Here is a 17467-nt window from a genome sequence, read left to right on the forward strand (position 1 = left end):
TTTGTAGACTTATACGTGAGTATATACAGTATTTGTTGTTTTGTGCCTTTGAGTACTTTCCAACATATACTGATCCTAAGATGAATCTATCACAGGGTCTTCTTGACAAGATATATTCAGAGGGTGTTAGCCTTTGCCTTCCTCTGAGGCTGAGAGTATGACTTGCCCAAGGTAACCCAGTGGGTTATAACTGTAGTAAAAACTCTCCAGAAGAAAAAATGGTTGAGCTGAAAACTATATACTTTTGCCACAAGGAGTCACCAGTTCTTCAAGATGTTGCTTCAAGCCTGTACCTTTTCCAAAGAAAAATACATTCCAGACTTATTTAATTGGTACTCAGACTACTCAGTTTGAAGCAACTCTTTCTGGATGACTGATAATATCCAAAACAGCTGAGAGGAGATAGAAGCCTGCCTTACCTTCGCTAGCCTTTAACCACTTACTTTCAAAACCATTTTTACACTATCCCAGAACAAAGTTACCATTGATACAGTAAGGGAACTCATAACACTGGAATTGTTATGAATGAAACCTCTTGCAAAGGGCATTTCATGGATACTTGTGTTCTTTAAAGCCCTTCACAGCTAAGGCAAGCTTTCTTCAATATGGTGTTTTCCAGATGTGCCAGACAACTGTCCCATTAGCTTGTTAGGACTCCCATAATCTAAAAAAACCTTTACCAGGGAATAGCTTGCCTAGAATGTGCATAGCTTGTCCACTTATATATGATCCTCTCATCTATTAGGAAATTCTAGTGGGACCCTACTCATAATGCTTTTTGTTGTGAGCTGTCTTTGAGTCAACTTCAACCCATGACAATCCCACAAATGAGACCTCTAAATTATCTTACTTGTACCTAATGGTACAGGACTGGGTCAAACTATACAGGACAGGGTCAAACATACTCAAGGTAAAGGTAGGAATAAGGAGAAACTCATCTCCTACTCCTACTGAAAAAAGGAGCAACTAAAGTCCTGGGTAAGTATTTATTCACAGGATAAATTTCACTCACTGACACCAGACATACAACCCACCCCTGAAAAGCCCATACCTACCTACCCACCCCACCAAGGACTGAGACAATTGACCCACAGTCTCCGTCCTGCTTTCCCCATCTTTATTTGTAGAATTCATGTTCCTGTTCATCTTTCTTGATGACAGTTTTATAGGCCTTCTCAAAGTCCTTGGCCAGAACAATGTAGCGGTTTTCCCGGACAGCAAGCATCCCAGCCTAAGAGAGAAAGTGAGGAGAAAGGGTGAGCTAAAGGCTTCAAAAGCAGAGAATACATCTCATTTTCAAAAACCTAAGAAAGGACATACATTCATCCTTCTACATTTGCAGCTTTGACTTTTGCAGATTTGATTATTCACTGATTTTATTAATAGGGTCTCTCTGGGAATATCTAGGTCCTCCGGCACAACTCTATGGTCAACTTTAACTAAAAGTTGCACTGAAAGACCTAGAGATTCCTAGAGAACACTCCACTAGGCATCTGTCGCTCCTCCAGTGCAATTCTATGGCCAATGTCTGGAAGATGTTGACCACAGAGTTGCACTGGAGGACCTAGAGATTCCTAGAGAGGCATTATGCCCCTAACCTCAGCAAATGTGGTGAGACGAGTGTATTTACAAATTCAAAATGCAAACAGGTAGATGACGTCCTTCTATATAACAATACTTATAGGTGATTTCTTATTGTTGTTGTCGTCATCATCATCATCATCGTCATCCAGGTGAAACCTCCAATGTATTCATAGATTTTATCTCAGCGTCTTTATGCAACAATAGCATGAAGTACGTTTTCATTATTCTTCCACATTGCAACATGGGAGGGAGTCATAGCTTACTGGTAAAATCTATGCAGACAAAGTCAGTTCAGTTTCCAGCATACAAAGCTACCAGGAATTTGTAGCTCTCCAGATAAAACTGGACTACAGATTTCAACATCCCTGGCAACTTGTTTAAACTCATGAATAACAGGAACTGAAATCAAACAAAATGAGAAAGGCAAGAGGTTTTTCACGCTACTCTGATTGGCAGTGGCTATCTAGGGTTTCAAACAAATCTTTCTTATAGCCCATTTATGTGAACTTCTCTTTGTCTTTATTGCTCCAGCAAATGAAGATGCCAAGCATTGAACCTGGGATGATCTGAAAGCAAAACATATCCCCTATTTTTTACCTTGGGTGTCTTCCCCTAAAACTGGTACATATTGGCTTTTACTGCCAGTCAGAACAGACAACATTGGGCTAGGACCAAATGAACAAGAGCAGGTTATATCCCTAAGTCCATCTAAACAGTTTATGACAGAGATGAGATCTGAGCTCATGCATTCCTGATTCACAGACCAGGCCCAGATCTACTTCATTAGCTTCATTTAAAATAAGGGATTGCTCTGAGCACAACTCCTCACTTAGATTTCATCCCTCCACTCATTCAAATGTTTATTTCATTATGTGAAATAAGGAGGGAGAAATCAATTCTACCAAATATGACCAAGGATAGCCCGCTGGCAGCAACCTGCTGTGAAGGCATACAATACTAACCTCTTGGCAAATGGAGTTGATGTCAGCTCCTGAGATCTTATCTGGCCGGGCCACATCTGGAAAGAGGAGTGAAGGAAAGAGGTGAACAGAATAGGCCCAACCTGATCATTCAAGAATGGCGATGCTTCACCCGGATAACACTTTCAGGAGTGTCCACATTTGTTTGAACTCAGGGAGCAGCAGCAGTAGAAAGGCAATGCGGATCTACTGTTGGAGCAGGGAAGCTCTGTTTTATGATCCTGGGGGTAATCCAGTCCAACCCACAATTTTGCACCCTAAACCATCCCATTTTTAAGTAGTATCTGGTGTGATTTGGGGACAAAAAACACCTGAAAATTATATTTAAATCTGGCCCAAATCTGTGCTAGCATACAAATACCCCCCCTTCCTTATCCTCTAAACCCTTTAATAACCTTCAATCCCTTCTTAAATAGCAAGTACATTTCTATACCACTAAGCAGTGAACTAGCACTCCCTAAGAACTTTACAATGTGTAAACCAAATGCCCCCAACAAGCTGGATAGTACTAGCATTTAACCACTGTGCCACATATAATTTTATATGATGTGTGTGTGCTAGTTATGTTTTTAAACTTTTGTATGTTTTATGTAATTTTATACATAAATAGATGATTTTAAGTTTTTAAATAAATTATTTTATCTGTGAGCTGCCTCGGGTCCCTTTCTGGGAGAAAGGTGGCATAGAAATGAAATGAAATAATTAATGGAGAGCTAACAGCCGGACTGGACATGGGGCGGGGGGGGGGAATGTCTTGAGGACAGATACAGCTCAGGGAATACCACTTGGCAGTCCCTATACTATGGGATGATATAGAGAGAAGACATCAAATTCCACCCCCTTCCTTGCCCTTTTTATACTATCTGAGGACGTTTGCTCTTCCTAATTTGGTGACCTACATGCATGCCAAACTACAGCTCTCATCATTCCCAAACAGGAATGGATTTCCCCCATCTGAGAGAAGATCATGATGAAAAGAGGGCAATATAATCTTTAATAATAATAATAATAATAATAATAATAGGATTTATTTATATGCTGCCCAATCACTGGGAATCTTTAACACTGAAACTTTTCTCGCACAACAATGGGAAGGATTTACTGTCATGTGCACAAAAGTTTCCAGATACTCACCATTCTGCCTGACAGATTATTCATGTTCAGGGTGGAAATTTCCACCTTCAGTTTCATACCAATAAGCTGCAACAGGGAGAGGAGAGCGGGGCAGCAGTCATTCCACCAGACTTGCTGAAAGATAACTTGCTCCACCCTCCTCTTTCCTCCCCATTTCCCTTTGTATTGTGGCTTTCCAGCCTGTAAGTCTGTTGGCAGGGACTGTCTTTAGTAACTGTAGAGAAGCTGCTATGTGACCCTTTTTAGCTGACAAGCAGATTAAAGTGCCTTAAATAAATACATGAAAAGGTGAAAAAGAGGTGGAGAAGAGTGAAGTTCTGTACAAGTTGAAAGAAAATATGGGGAATTATTCCGATTAAGAAAAGCTTTGCTTATAGTTTCCCCCAAGATTATCAAAAGTGCACCAGAGCATACTCTGCCTTTGCTGCTGGAGACAGCTTTATACCAGCTTCCATGAGTTAAAATTATCAGTTATCCTAGACCAGCTTGCCTCAGTATCACTCCAGCCCACTTTGCTAGCTGAGATGATATATAATCCATCACTTCTGGGGGAACTGTTTTACATTAAAGCAAAATACTCTTAGTAGCTCCTTAGAATAGGCTATTAAATCTAAACCAAGAAAAACCTCCTTGCCTATAGATCAGTGGTTCCCAACCTTCCTAATGCTGCGACCCTTTAATACAGTTCTTCATGTTGTGGTGACCCAAACACATGAAATTATTTTCATTGCTACTTCATAACTGTAATTAAATGACTCCCATGAAAGGGTCATTCGACTCCCAAAGGGAGTCACAGGTTGGGAACCACTGCTATAGATGGAAACGGACAATTGTGGTATTTGCAGCTCTAGGGCTGCATCCATTTAATTTTTATATCCCAACCCTTCCTTGGCCATGCCAGATTATGTTTTCATAACAAGTAAGGATCCAACTGTTTTTTCCAGTTTTAGGAGAAAGGAAAGGCTATTTCAGTCCCTCTACCTGTCTCTCACAGCTATCTTAAAACTGTCCCCTGTGGAAATTATTGGAGAGCAATTCTTCATTGGGTAATTTTTTCCAGCAACTGAAGAGTTTGTGGGTGCACAGGATGTACAACTCCCACCACTAACACATAACAAAAGTGGTTAAGTATAAGGCAAGAGGGCCCTGCTTACTAACTACAGGGATTTTTAGTCTCTATGTTCATCTTCCCATAAGCCCTAGCAATCCCCAGTGAACACTCTAGAAGGATACAGTCTTCCAGATCCACCTCCTCAGACAGGTTCATCTTGCTGGTGATGGTAGAAAAGATTAATCGTTTTTGACGTCGGTCCGGAAGAGGAAACTCAATTTTACGATCGAGGCGACCTGGTCGGAGCAGAGCAGGATCCAGAGTGTCTGCTCGATTTGTGGCCATTATTACCTAAGGTGGGAGAAGTCCCCAAAATGAAATCATGCTGTCCTGAATTATCAAGTGCCAACCTGTCCTAACTCAAAAAATATTATCTCCCAGCCACATCTCACTTCCCCTCCAGTAAATACAGGCAAAACAACTTATGATCAATTGAGGCAAACTGCAATTTCAAGTTTGATCAACTGAGAAAATCCAGGACTTGAAACTCTTTACGGCAAGCTTGATTGTCTTGTAGGTTGAAAATTCATAAGGACTGCTCCGTCTCATCAATCACTGCCAATTGGTAGTTGATGAGGGAGTTTGGGAAAATAAGTTGTTTTGGACTAAAGTTCACAGAATCTCCCAGGCAGTATGACTAGCTGGAGAATTCTGGGAGATGTAGTTTTAAAAGGTAATTATCAAACTCTGTAGAAACCTGCCTATGATTAAGAACAGCTCGCCTATAAGCTCCCTTGGAAAGGGAAGATAATACCATAGAAGCTTTGTGCAAGGGAAAGAGGCAACACTCCCAATTTAAAGCATTTATCTCTGAGATTCATAGGTGATGTCCCTGTCTGAACGTACATGTACCAAAATAGTGAAATCCAAATTGGAAAACAATGCTGATTTTATTACTGAACATGACAAGGAGGCAACCTATGTGAGAAACACATTTTTAGCTGGATGCTGCTCTCTAGTACGATGTAGTTAGTTCTGCTTTTCAGTTTCCGTCTACCAATAACTGTGGAGTTCCTTCTGAATGGAGAAAGCCTTCACCTCCAGGGAGTGTGCAAAAGAAAGCCGTTTAATCTCATCCTTTGCCATTTCCTCTCCAGAATCCCACAACTCACCTTGACATTGACGTTCTGGTCAAAGCCATCCATCTGGTTGAGTAGCTCCAAGAGGATGCGTTGAACCTCCCTATCCGCTGTAGAAAGACCAACATGATCATCAGCTACACTCTGGAATACAGAGTGAGACCTCATCTTCCTCCTTAGCCAAACTTATGTGCATGTTCAACAGATTTTAGGGCTATTGTTCAGAAATACAATATCTGGCACGCGAACAGAGTTTGGAAAAGCTATTTTTTGGACTACAGCTCCCCAAATCCTGCAATCAGCATGGTGCTGGTTGAGGATTTTGGAAGCTGTAGTCCAAAAGAGTAACTTTTCCAAACTCCGAGTATATCCTGAGAAGCTCAGCCTTTAATTTGTGCAGAAAGTTCATGTCCTTGTGATGATATGGTAAAGATAGCAGAATTGTTAGTAGTGTGTTGTGAGAAGTTAGAAAAATCAGAGTGAAACAAGTGGCTTACAACAAAATATTCCCATGTGCAGTAGTCCTGTTCCAGTTTCTAGTGCCCAAACTTATCTATTCCAGGGGGTTGGGCAACTTTTTGCCCTTTGTGTGCTTTGAACTTCACCTCTCTGAAGGCCTAGCCCACACAGCCAATACAAACAGATAGTATGCCATGCAGCCCAAAACATGGAATGCCAAAGGTTCCCCATACCTGCTCCATTCCATTCTAATCTTCATACCCACATTCTATGGCCACAGCATGCTCACTTCTCACTGGACTGCTGGGGAGTGTCCTACCCCCACATTTTTTTCATTTCTAAAGTTGTCTTGTGCCTCAGTACATCCTAGGATTCTATCAAATCTATCTCTTCTGTGGACAGTGCTGTTCTGGCTACATAAGGATTAGCATTAAACAACTGGATTTACTACTATACTTGCACAGAGATCAGGCAAAGTATCTGCTGATCAATGAATAAAGTGTCAGTGTCTTACAAAGTCCCTCATCTAAGTCTACAGCTTTCCTAAAACTATGAGCTTGCCCTAACTTTGTATGTTCTCTCTTCTTCCATGCCCACTTGCGATCTTATGCCTTGCTAAATGAATCTAGATTTTGAAATGAATGTTCAGAAAATTAAATATTCAGACAAAACATGCCCAAGTACTCAAGGACTGGCACAGGCCTCTCCCCACAAATTATGAATGGCTCTCATAAGCCAACCATGGGGAAAGGGCTTCTCAGCCCAAAAGACAAAAGCATTCTGGAAACCTAACATTTCAACATATTCTTATGATGTAGGGAAAAAGCAACACACCAAGATGGCAGGAATTTCACCAGCCCTTCTCAGCAGCCATGATTGTTGACAGCTACTAGGGTATGCACAGTAAGCTCAGGATTCCTGAACCCGTCCTTGCAGCCTAAAGTAAATGACTGAGGCAGGAAGAGTTGGCAAGTTTTGTCTTGCTCCCTGTTTTTCAATATCAATACAGTCAACCCGCCATATTGGTGGGCTTGCCATCTGTGGACTGGACCATCTGCAGAAGGCCCTGCCCCGTTCTTATCAATGATTGTGCACACGTTGCACTGGCACTGACTATTATGGGATTCAGGGTCCCATGGTATTTGGCATCTGTGGAAGCATCCAAAATCGAACACCCTCAGATACAAAGGTCAACTGTATAAATAGTACAATGTGTCCAATATAATGATTATCCAATGCATCATCCTCTCCCACTCTGTTACTTTGCAGTGGTGTCGGACCACAATTTGCAGCAATGGCCATACTGACTGAGGATAATGGGACTTGTAGTCCAGCACGGCTGAAAGGCACCAGGGTAGGGAAGGTTTCAATATACAATACAGTACCACAAGTTCTGAGAGCTAATGTGGTGTAGTGGTTTAAGTATTAGATTATGATTCTGGAAATCAAGGTTTGATTCCTTGCTTAGCTATGGAAACTCACTGGGTGACCTTGGGTGAGTCACATACTCTCAGCCCCAGAAAACCCCCATGATAGGTTCAGAGTTACCATACATTGGAAACAACATGAAGACACACAACCACCCCCACCACTGACATTTCCATACTATAATTAAAAAAGCAGTGAGACCCAACAGCATTGCAACAGCTACTAGGAAACATTATTTTTGGATTACATCTACCCAAAGGACCAATCTCTTATGACTGCCCAGCAGACTCCCACCCCCTGGTTCCTTCTCCATAGGCACCAACTCACCTCCAGTCTGGGCATCAAAGCGCTTGGTGGCAATGGCATCAATCTCATCAATGAAGATGATGGCAGGGGCATTTTCTTTGGCCAGGCGAAAGACGTCTCGTACCATGCGTGGTCCCTCACCCAGGTACTTCTGCACAAACTCAGATCCCACCACCCGGATGAAGGCAGCTGGAGAGAAAGGCAGTGTCAGACCTCATTTTTCCAGGTCCTTTTTATCAATGGATCAGTTATCATAATGAAGAGGCCATGACAAACATACAGAATACAAGTGACACCTCTGTTTATTTCAGCTTTAGGAGAAGCTGCAAGTGTGCTACAGGTGTGCAGTCAAGGAGGATTTCTCACCATGACTTTAAGAGAAGAAATTCTAGCTATGCAGAACTTCCAGAATACAACCCCTTGATCTAATAGCTAGACTGGCTCCAGCCTGCAACCAGGCACAATTCAAAGTGCATGTTATGAACTTCAAAGCCCCACATAGCTTGGTCCTGACTATGTGACATATTGTATCTCCCTCCTTCCTTCAGGCCCTGAGATCCTTCTGTAAGCCCCCTTCTCTCAGTCGCACCCTCCTCACAGGCACAGCTAGGAGGGACACAAAATAGGGCTTTCTTGGTGGCTACCCTTAGCTTTAGAATGGCCTCTTCCTTGCTTTCCTTCCATCAACAAGCAAAGACATTTTTGTTCCAACTAGCTTTAAAGACAAAGGTTCTTTAATGAAAGGGTTTTTAAGAGTGTGCTATGTTATATTACTTGTATTGTGTTTAACTGCTTATCATTTTTAATTGTTATGTTTTAAATTGTTCTAATATTATTGATACAAGTCTAATTCTATTTTAATGGTATTTTCTATTTTAGCTAGGTTGCATTTATTTTTTACGACACAGAGCAATGTTGGGGCATAAAAGATAACTATTCCTCCAGCCCCCAAACTGGATATATACATACATACATACATTTTTTTTAGGAATGAACAAACTCTAAGGACTCCAACCTATGCAACTTACCTAGCTCCGGCTCCAGAAAAGGAGCAATACTACATCATATCCCTAGACCAGAGCTTGAAAAAATCCCTGAAATCCTCCAGTCTGTATGGCCTGTGGGGTTTTCTGAAAGTTGCCATCCAAAAGAGTGTGCATGGCTATGGGATTAGAATCCAAGGGCATTTTGGCAACTCCTCCTGTGACCACAGTGACTTCTTCTTCTTCTATTCCCTTATTATATTTAAATGTACGTATTTATTCCCACCTTTACTTAATAAGCCCATGTTGGCTAACAAGTTAATAATGTACACTTAACAGGATGACAACAAATACAATCAGGGCGTAGCAATGGGGGAAACAAACAAGGGCACTCTCCCAAAAAAGATTTCTGGCCCCCAAATGATATTTTTCTTCAGTCCCCAAATTTTTAGCTTTGCAGTTGAGCACTTAGAATATTTATTATTTTATTTTATTTATGGTATTTATAACCCCACTCTTCAGAAATGCTCTAGGACTAACATTAAAATTGGCAATTAGACAGTTCCCTATCCTCAGGCTTACAATCTAAAGACATGACACACAAAGAAAGGGGGTGACAGTGGGAAAGGAGATTAAATCCAGCAGAAAATGCCTCTTATTTTCTCCCTCTGAGACCAGGGTGGTGGCAGTTGGAATAGAATACAGTTTAAGCATCCAAAGGATGGGGTAGATTTCCTGCAAAACCCCAACACTAATACATCATGAGCTTACTAGAGCATTGTACACGTACAAGGAAGCCTTTCCATGCATGTACAGTTTGATGCAGGGGCACCCTTTAGTGCACTGACACCTGTGTGTGAAAATAAATTCTTAACTTGAACACATGTGATGACCCCAAATACAGTAGATGGTCACTGTCTCATCAGATAAAAACAAATTTAGGAATGAACAAACTTGGGAAGGAACTTCAAGCAGACAGTTTGTCCACAGGACTGCAGAGAAATCATAGCTTGTCAGACTTTATTAACAGTATAGATTATTATGGTAGGATGATTTGTACAATATGCACTTACCAGTACTTCCTAGCCATTATTATTTAGTTTATGTAACTTTTGCATTTGGAAAATACTGTATTTTAAATTGATTTGCTTTTTGGGGGGAAGCTTCATACACTGAAAATTGACTTGCTATAACTGAACACAAGCAGCCATAAAGTGCTAAATAAGAAAGAGGAGAAAGATCACATTCAATGAGGCAGAGATCCATTCACACCAATGGAGCGGCTGTTTCACCCACCTGTGGTGTGATGGGCCACTGCTTTGGCCAGCATGGTCTTTCCGCAGCCAGGAGGGCCATACATGAGCACACCTCGTGGAGGGTCAATTCCAATCTGGAAGAACCACAAGAGGAAAGAACAACAATGAAAGAAGCTCATTGTTAGGGCTGTTACCACATTTCAGCTCACCCCACACAAACTCCCAAAGACTGACACAAGCTGTTTAAGTCATCATCAAATTTTAAAGGTTATTCTAATGTTAGGCCCACCTGAATACTAAATAAAGATATTTCCCTATTTGTTTCGTGTGTGTGTGTGTGTGTGTGTGTGTGTGTGTGTGTGTGTTATTTATAACCTCCCTTGCTGCAGAACAACAGGCTTCCAAAGTGACTGACAAGATGTCAAAATATAAAAGGTTATTTTTGAAAGCAATGGTGACATCAGAGAAGTGAGAGTGGAAAAAATACCCCTCTCCTAGTTTTAGTTCACAGATAAGAAACTTTGGTGCTTTACAGGTGAACTGGTTGAGTTTGAAGTATAGTGTAATTGAAAAAAATCTTCAGTCTGCACCATAACTATGTACTGTGTGACCTGCTGAATAAAGCTTTCCTGAATCTATTGAGGCTTGTGTTCTTGGAGTGGAGTTAACCTGCATATTACAATGATGCAGCAGCTTATGACCTGAGCACTGACTCCATTACTGTGAAGGACATGCACAAGCTTGATATGAACCTATTTAAAAATAACCACAACAATTGATACCCAGGGAACAATCCTAACTCCAATCTGAAATACTTAATAAGGATATAAAGTGATCTTAATGAGTATTTGTTCTTAACTGACAAAACACACAGGTCATTTGCATTTGAGAATTGGTGGAAGATTGGAACAGAACTCAGGTCTCTTTAAAGGAGAAGTGGAAGAATGTAATCAGAGTGTACTAAGATTACTTTTCTTTTTTATATACTATAGCACCCAGAATCCCCCAAACAGCATCCCCACGCTGGTGCAGGATTCTAGAAACTGAAGTCCAATAAGATAACCTTTCCAAGTTTTGGTTATAACAAAGAAATACATGCTTATTTTTGGATGCCTTCATGCCCTTTTAGCAATCTAGGAATTTAGATTAAATACCTGTTTGTAGAGCTCAAAGTGAGTGAGCGGCAGCTCCACTGCTTCCCTCACTTCCTGTTTCTGAATATCCATTCCTCCAATATCAGCATACATCACATCTGGTTTCTGATCTGTTTAGAGAAGACAAAGAAAAACTAAAATGCTGCCTAGTCTATGGATATATCCTCTATAACAGAGTTGGAGAACATGCAGCCTTTGTATACTACAGAGTGTGCAAAGTATAGTGGTGTGAGCATTGGACTTTGGAGATGAGGTTTCAATTCCCACTCAGCTACAGAAACCCTTGGGGTGACCTGGAGTGAGCCACACACTCTCAGGCCCAGAAATAGGACACTTTACAGCCACCTTAAGTTGGAAGTAATGTGAAAGCACAGAACAACTCCCATCATCCCTCATCATTGGTTATGTTAGCTAAAACTGAGCAGAGCTGCAGTCTAGCAACACTTAGAGGGTCACATACTTATGCTGCTTTACAACCATTATCAAGAAATCCTCACTTCCTTGGGGTCTCACTCTTCAATATATCCAGGGACATAATACACAGGAAGGTTTTTGCTCAACAGGAGAAGTAAAAAAAGGCAGCTTTCTTTGACAATCCAACAAGATGCTCCACAAGTTTAAGCACTACTGAAACTATCTTGTAAGATGCTGTTTGGGCAGAATTCAGTATATGGAACAAAAATATGGATTTTCTTTTCCTAAAAAGTCAAGACCAAAAAGGTTCCTAGCCCTCATGATTATGATAATATACAAAAATGAGATGGGAGCACCTGGAGGTCAACTTTACTGTCGCGCTGGACTGTGGAAAGTGGGGGACCCACTTTGTGACCTCTGAAGTTCCCAAAGCTACCCTCCATTAAAAAAAAGCCAAAAACTTTCACCCAAACTCCCAAGACTCTGCATAACACTTAAGAGCCCTAGACACTCAGCCAAAAAAATAAGTTGAGAGTGACGTGGCATCTCTTTTGGTGTTGGCTTCTGCAGGGTAGGGGGTGAAACATATCCTCCTCCACAGCTGCCCATCCCACATGTAAAGCCTTACCTGAAGTAAGCATCATAATGCTGCTGTCAGCCTCAGGAGGCAACACATCCACCAAAGCATTGCTGTGCTTGTGTAGAGCCACAGAGGCGTTGGGCTTTAGCAGTTCTCGATCAATGGTGCTCAAGATCCGGACATAATAGTTGGAGCCTGCAACAGAAACTCTTGCAAGATAGTACTTGAAACACTTTCAGTGAGAAAAGGCAGATCACTTTCATCCAAAAATTAAGTGGGATAGAGAAGACCTTTGAACTTGGTAGTCATGGTCAGCTGTTGGGGACATAGTACCCTGGGATGGCTGTGTTTTGACACCTGCCCTTGGCCCACTTTATACTCCACTTCCATCCCTAAAGCAGTACTGGGCAGCTGAGTCGAGCCACCATTTAAACTTCCCAAATGCAGTGACATTCTGGGGCGTTGTAGGAAAATAAATGGGCAACCATCAGCCAGCACTATCAAGTAAGCTGGTCTGTACACCAACAGAAGAGGTCTGCCAGAGTGGACTCCACTTGCAGACCCAGAGAGACTGGGCAGAAGGAAAGACAGACAACATACCTGTGGTGGATCCAACAATGGCCGTATTTTGATCCACCGCCTCTAGGAACTGTCCAATGACAAGTGGGATGCTCTGGATGCGTTTCACCTCCTCCTGGGCATGTAGAAATTCCTTCTTAAGGTTCTTCTGCTCATCCTTGATGTACTCTTCTTGAACCTCCAGGAACTCTAGCTCCTGTTGCAATTTCTGCAGACAAAAAAAAATATAAGAACCTTCCTTTAGCATTCTCCTGTTGAACTAGAAAAATTACTGGCCTATGAGACAGAACAGATACAAAACTTGCTGAGCTGCATCATGATTCTGCCAGAATACAACATTAGAAGGATTGCTTCAGAGCCAGGGATTCTGGCAATCTCACTTTTTAAACAATGGCTTTGAATTACAGTATATTAATTCTTTTTTGTTTATCTGCTTTGGATGTCTATTTAATAGAACAGTCAATAAAAGAAAATAACAGTCCAAAAAACACTGCGGGAATAATCTAGTTTGAGACTGCTTTAACTGCCCTGGCTCAATGCTAGTGAATTCTGGGAACTGTAGTTTTTTGAGACCTTTAGCCTTCTCTGTCAGAGAGCCACAATAAACTACAGTTCCCAGGATTCTCTAGTACTGAGCCAGGGCAGTTAAAGTGGTTGAAAATGGATTATTTCTCCAGTGTGTTTTGGACCAATATTGTATAAGTCTGGGTCAGTCTGATCCTTTTTAATGTTTTAGATGGCACGGGTTAATTTTTCAGGGCAACTTTCCAAATCCTCACTTTCTGGCTGTCAAATATGAGGTTGTTAATATTCTTCCAATATTCTTCTGGGCTATTTCAGGCTTAGCAGCTAGCATAAAAAATGGTTAAGTGTATGTGAGATAACAAAGTACACTGGCTATTAAAAACAGAAAGCAAGGCTAATTTGGGACTCAGATTAATGATTAGGCAGCATGGCATAGTTGTTTGAGCATTGGGTTTTCTTTTTAAATTTCAAGCCGTAGGTTGTTGAATCCATGGATATGGAGGGCTGATTGTAATAAAAATGAAGGAGTCAGGGTCCCTCGCAAACTGCAGAAACAGCCCTGAGAGCCGCATGGGCCATGCAGATGACAATATCCCTGCCTCTGCTCTACAGGGATAGATTTAAAGTACAAGATAGATCCAACAACTCCTGCCAGCACCATGTACACTGCAGGACTGAAGTGTTGCTTACCTTATATCGACTGTACAGATCTTCTACATCCTCGGCCTCAGGAACTAGGAAAGAGAGGCCAGTCTGTGGTCTGGAGATGGAGAGAGCAGGAATCTCATCCTAGAACCAAGGGAGACAGAAAAGATAACCGAAAGTCATTTGGAGGATTTTCACATACCGCAAGAGGCAACTATTAGCAAATTTATCAGAAAGACAGATAAACTGAAATTTAACCTCTTCCATAGACTATTGCATTCCATTTTTTCATCCTAGAAGCTCAAGGCAGCGCTCACTATCCTCCGTACCTTAACCCTCACAATGGCACTGACTGGCTTAAGGTTGTTTTGTTGTGTGCCTTTAAGCAGTTCCTGACTTATGGTGACTCTAATACAGCCCTGTCATGGCATGTTTTGTTCAGAGGTTTGTCATTGCCTCCTCTCAGGCTGAAGATGTGAGTTTCATGGCTTACTAGGAACTACAGCCTGGATTTCCCAGTCCAATTCAGCACTCTCAAGATTACATTACGCTAGCTCTCATAAGACCAACTAACAAGGTAAGTTCTAATAAAAACAACAACCCTTTAACAATGGATTTCCTCTTTTGGGGGGCAAGGATCAGTGTCCCATAAGGACTAGATTATGACACAATTGCCTCAAATTCAAATCCTACTTTTGCCATCAAAACACAATAGGCTGCATATTCTCCCCCAGCAATCCCCCCTTCCATAATCTGCAATATGGGAACATTAATGATATCCTCAATGACAGCTGTTAAGGACCTCTAGAAGGTTACCAATCCCAATTCTCCCACACTAAGAGAATCAAAAGGATCTACTTAAGTGTTAACAAGTTCCCACTGTTTCAATGGAGCGAGGCTAGCTAGCTTAACCAGATTTAGGCCAAAGACTGCAACAAGACAATTCAAACAAAGCACCATACTAATTCTAAGTGTTATTACACAAGGAGGAGTACAAACATATAGTGTAATTCATACACTAAGAAAAGTTCCCTTAATCAAGGCTCCAGTCTTTCTGTAACAGCTGCCTAATAGTGCTTTCTAGGATGGGCAGAAAGGAGTAGGAAATCAAACTGCTTCCTATCTGATGGGCTTATATACAACACCTATTTTGAGGCTCGCTCCAAGAATCTCCTTCAAGAGCCAAACTAGGGGTATGAACAGCTTATTCAACATGCTATGCATCCTGGAGACTTTGGCGCAGATACGTATTTCTACGTGGGACACAGCATGGATGGACGTCTCTCAGGTGTGCTTTAGTTTGTGTACTTCTGAGCAGCAGAGTGCTAGACTAAAAGTCCCTTTCGGTCCCTTCCAATTCTGACTGTATGACGTTGTGCTTTGAGCACTAGATTAGGATTGTAAGGGCTCAAATTCCTACTCAGCCCTGGAAACCAATGGAGGACCTTCAGCAAGTCACACTCTCTGAACCTAAAAGGAAAGCAATGTCAAACCTCCTTTCAATAATGTCAAGAAAACTCTATATTAAAGTCACCATTTGAGTCCATTCAAATACCCATAATAGCCGCAATACGACTGAAGCAATACCTATTGAGGGAGCCCACAAGTAGATATAAGGTTTCATTCTAATCTTAGTGGGAAATTAAACTTTTTAACACAAGCCACAACTATTTGCAAAGCTACCTACTCTAACTGTTATACCTACTATAACTCTACAGTAAGATATAGAATCCATACCTCCATAACTATAATGAGTTATACCTACTATAACTCATTCTGAACGAATCTAATTCATTTTCAGAGGAAACTTTGGGGGGGAATTACATATTGGGAGCAGGTCCTTTTCCCAGGCTGTGTCCACACTGCAGAAATAATCCGGTTTCGGATCGCTTTAACTGCCACGGCTCAGTGCTATGGAATTCTGGGATTTGTAGTTTATTGTGGCACCAGAGCTCTCTGACAGAGAAGGCTCAGTGTCTCACAATACTACAGTCCCCGCAATTCCCTAGTATGGAGCCATGGCAGTTAAAGTGGTGTCAAAGTGGATTATTTCTGCAGTATGGATGCAGTAGGGCAACCCCAGGCCTGTCCTCCTTTTCCAGGACATGTCCTACTTTTCAGCCTTCGGTCCAGGAGGATTTCCAAAAGTTCCTCCGTCTTGAGCATGACCAAGAAGCACGAATCAACATTTATAGGAGCGAGGTTAGCTCTTATTTGGCCATGTCCTCCGTTTTTCTTGAATGTCCTACATTTCCTGGTGCCTTGTCCTCCTTTGTGGGGAGAATAATTGCTTGCTGAGCCCACAGCGGTGTCAAACTGGATTATTTCTGCAGTGTGACCGGAGTTGTCCTCCTTTTCCAAACACTGACCATAGAGTTGAGCTGGAGGAGCCACAAATGCCTAGTGGAGTGTCCTCTCTAGGAATCTCTTGGTCCTTCAGGGTGGCTTTTGGTTAAGGTTGACCATAGAGTTGTGCTGGAGGACCTGGAGATTCCTAGAGAGGAACATAGTGATAAAAGCCATGAATAACCAAAGCAGCAAAAGTCAAAGCCGCAAATGCGGAGGCGGAGTCTGGGGCCCTGGAAGGAAGCGATGACTCGGCATCTCGTCCCTCTTCGGAGGCAAAACTGCCCCCGGCTTCGCCCCTCGAGCTCCAGAAATGGCGGAACGGAGGGCCCCTGAGGCCCCAACGGCTCTCCCTCCTTGGCCCCTTCCCCAGGAGCCCCTCTCCTGCCGCTGCCATACCTGCGCCTTCTCCACCAGGATCCCGATCTCCTCCATTTTCCCTCCTCGACCCGAAGCCAGGCTCCTCTGCCCGACTTCCGGTGGAAGAACCGGAAGCTGGCCTCGAGGCTTCTGGGAAATGTAGTTCTTTCGCCTTCAATTTATTTTTTTCCTTATGAGGCTGCTCTCTTTGCGAGTCTCTTAAAGGGACATTCGTCAGGGCTGCATCCACACTGGAGAAATAACCCGGTTTGGCCCCGCTTTAAGTCGTTGCCTGGCTCACTGCTAGGGAATCGTGGGAATTGTAGTTTGTTGTGGCTCCAGAGCTCTCTCTCTCTCTCGCTCGCTCGCTCGCTCGCTCTCTCTGACAGAGAAGGTTAACATCTCACAAAACTACAGTTCCCAGAATTCTCTAGCATTTGAGCCAGGGCGGTTAAAGCGGTATCAGAGTGGATTAGGTGCGTTTGGACCTTTTGGTTCTTTCGTAGGTTCAGTCCATACTGCAGAAATAATCCAGTTTTGAGTC

General features: G+C 42.2%; 1 protein-coding gene across 2 annotated transcripts; it reads right to left on the reverse strand.

Moving 5' to 3' along the window:
* Positions 1-972: 972 nt before the first annotated feature.
* On the reverse strand, positions 973-17104 carry PSMC4 (proteasome 26S subunit, ATPase 4). Of its 2 annotated transcripts, none has more exons than XM_042440955.1 (11): positions 16963-17104; positions 14263-14361; positions 13069-13255; positions 12517-12663; positions 11475-11584; positions 10361-10454; positions 8103-8270; positions 5922-5998; positions 4932-5100; positions 2547-2602; positions 973-1231 (listed from the first exon to the last, which is right to left on the reverse strand). In XM_042440955.1, exons 1-11 carry the CDS (start codon positions 16996-16998, stop codon positions 1118-1120), a joined length of 1257 nt encoding a protein of 418 aa, XP_042296889.1. In that variant the 5' UTR covers positions 16999-17104; the 3' UTR covers positions 973-1117. The 2 variants fall into 2 exon arrangements, with proteins under 2 accessions (XP_042296889.1, XP_042296890.1); XM_042440956.1 differs by lacking the exon at positions 16963-17104 and adding an exon at positions 16587-16624.
* Between the last annotated feature and the right edge of the window lie 363 nt (positions 17105-17467).

The sequence above is a fragment of the Sceloporus undulatus genome, chromosome 9 (genome assembly GCF_019175285.1).
Source record: "Sceloporus undulatus isolate JIND9_A2432 ecotype Alabama chromosome 9, SceUnd_v1.1, whole genome shotgun sequence".
NCBI lineage: Eukaryota > Metazoa > Chordata > Lepidosauria > Squamata > Phrynosomatidae > Sceloporus > Sceloporus undulatus.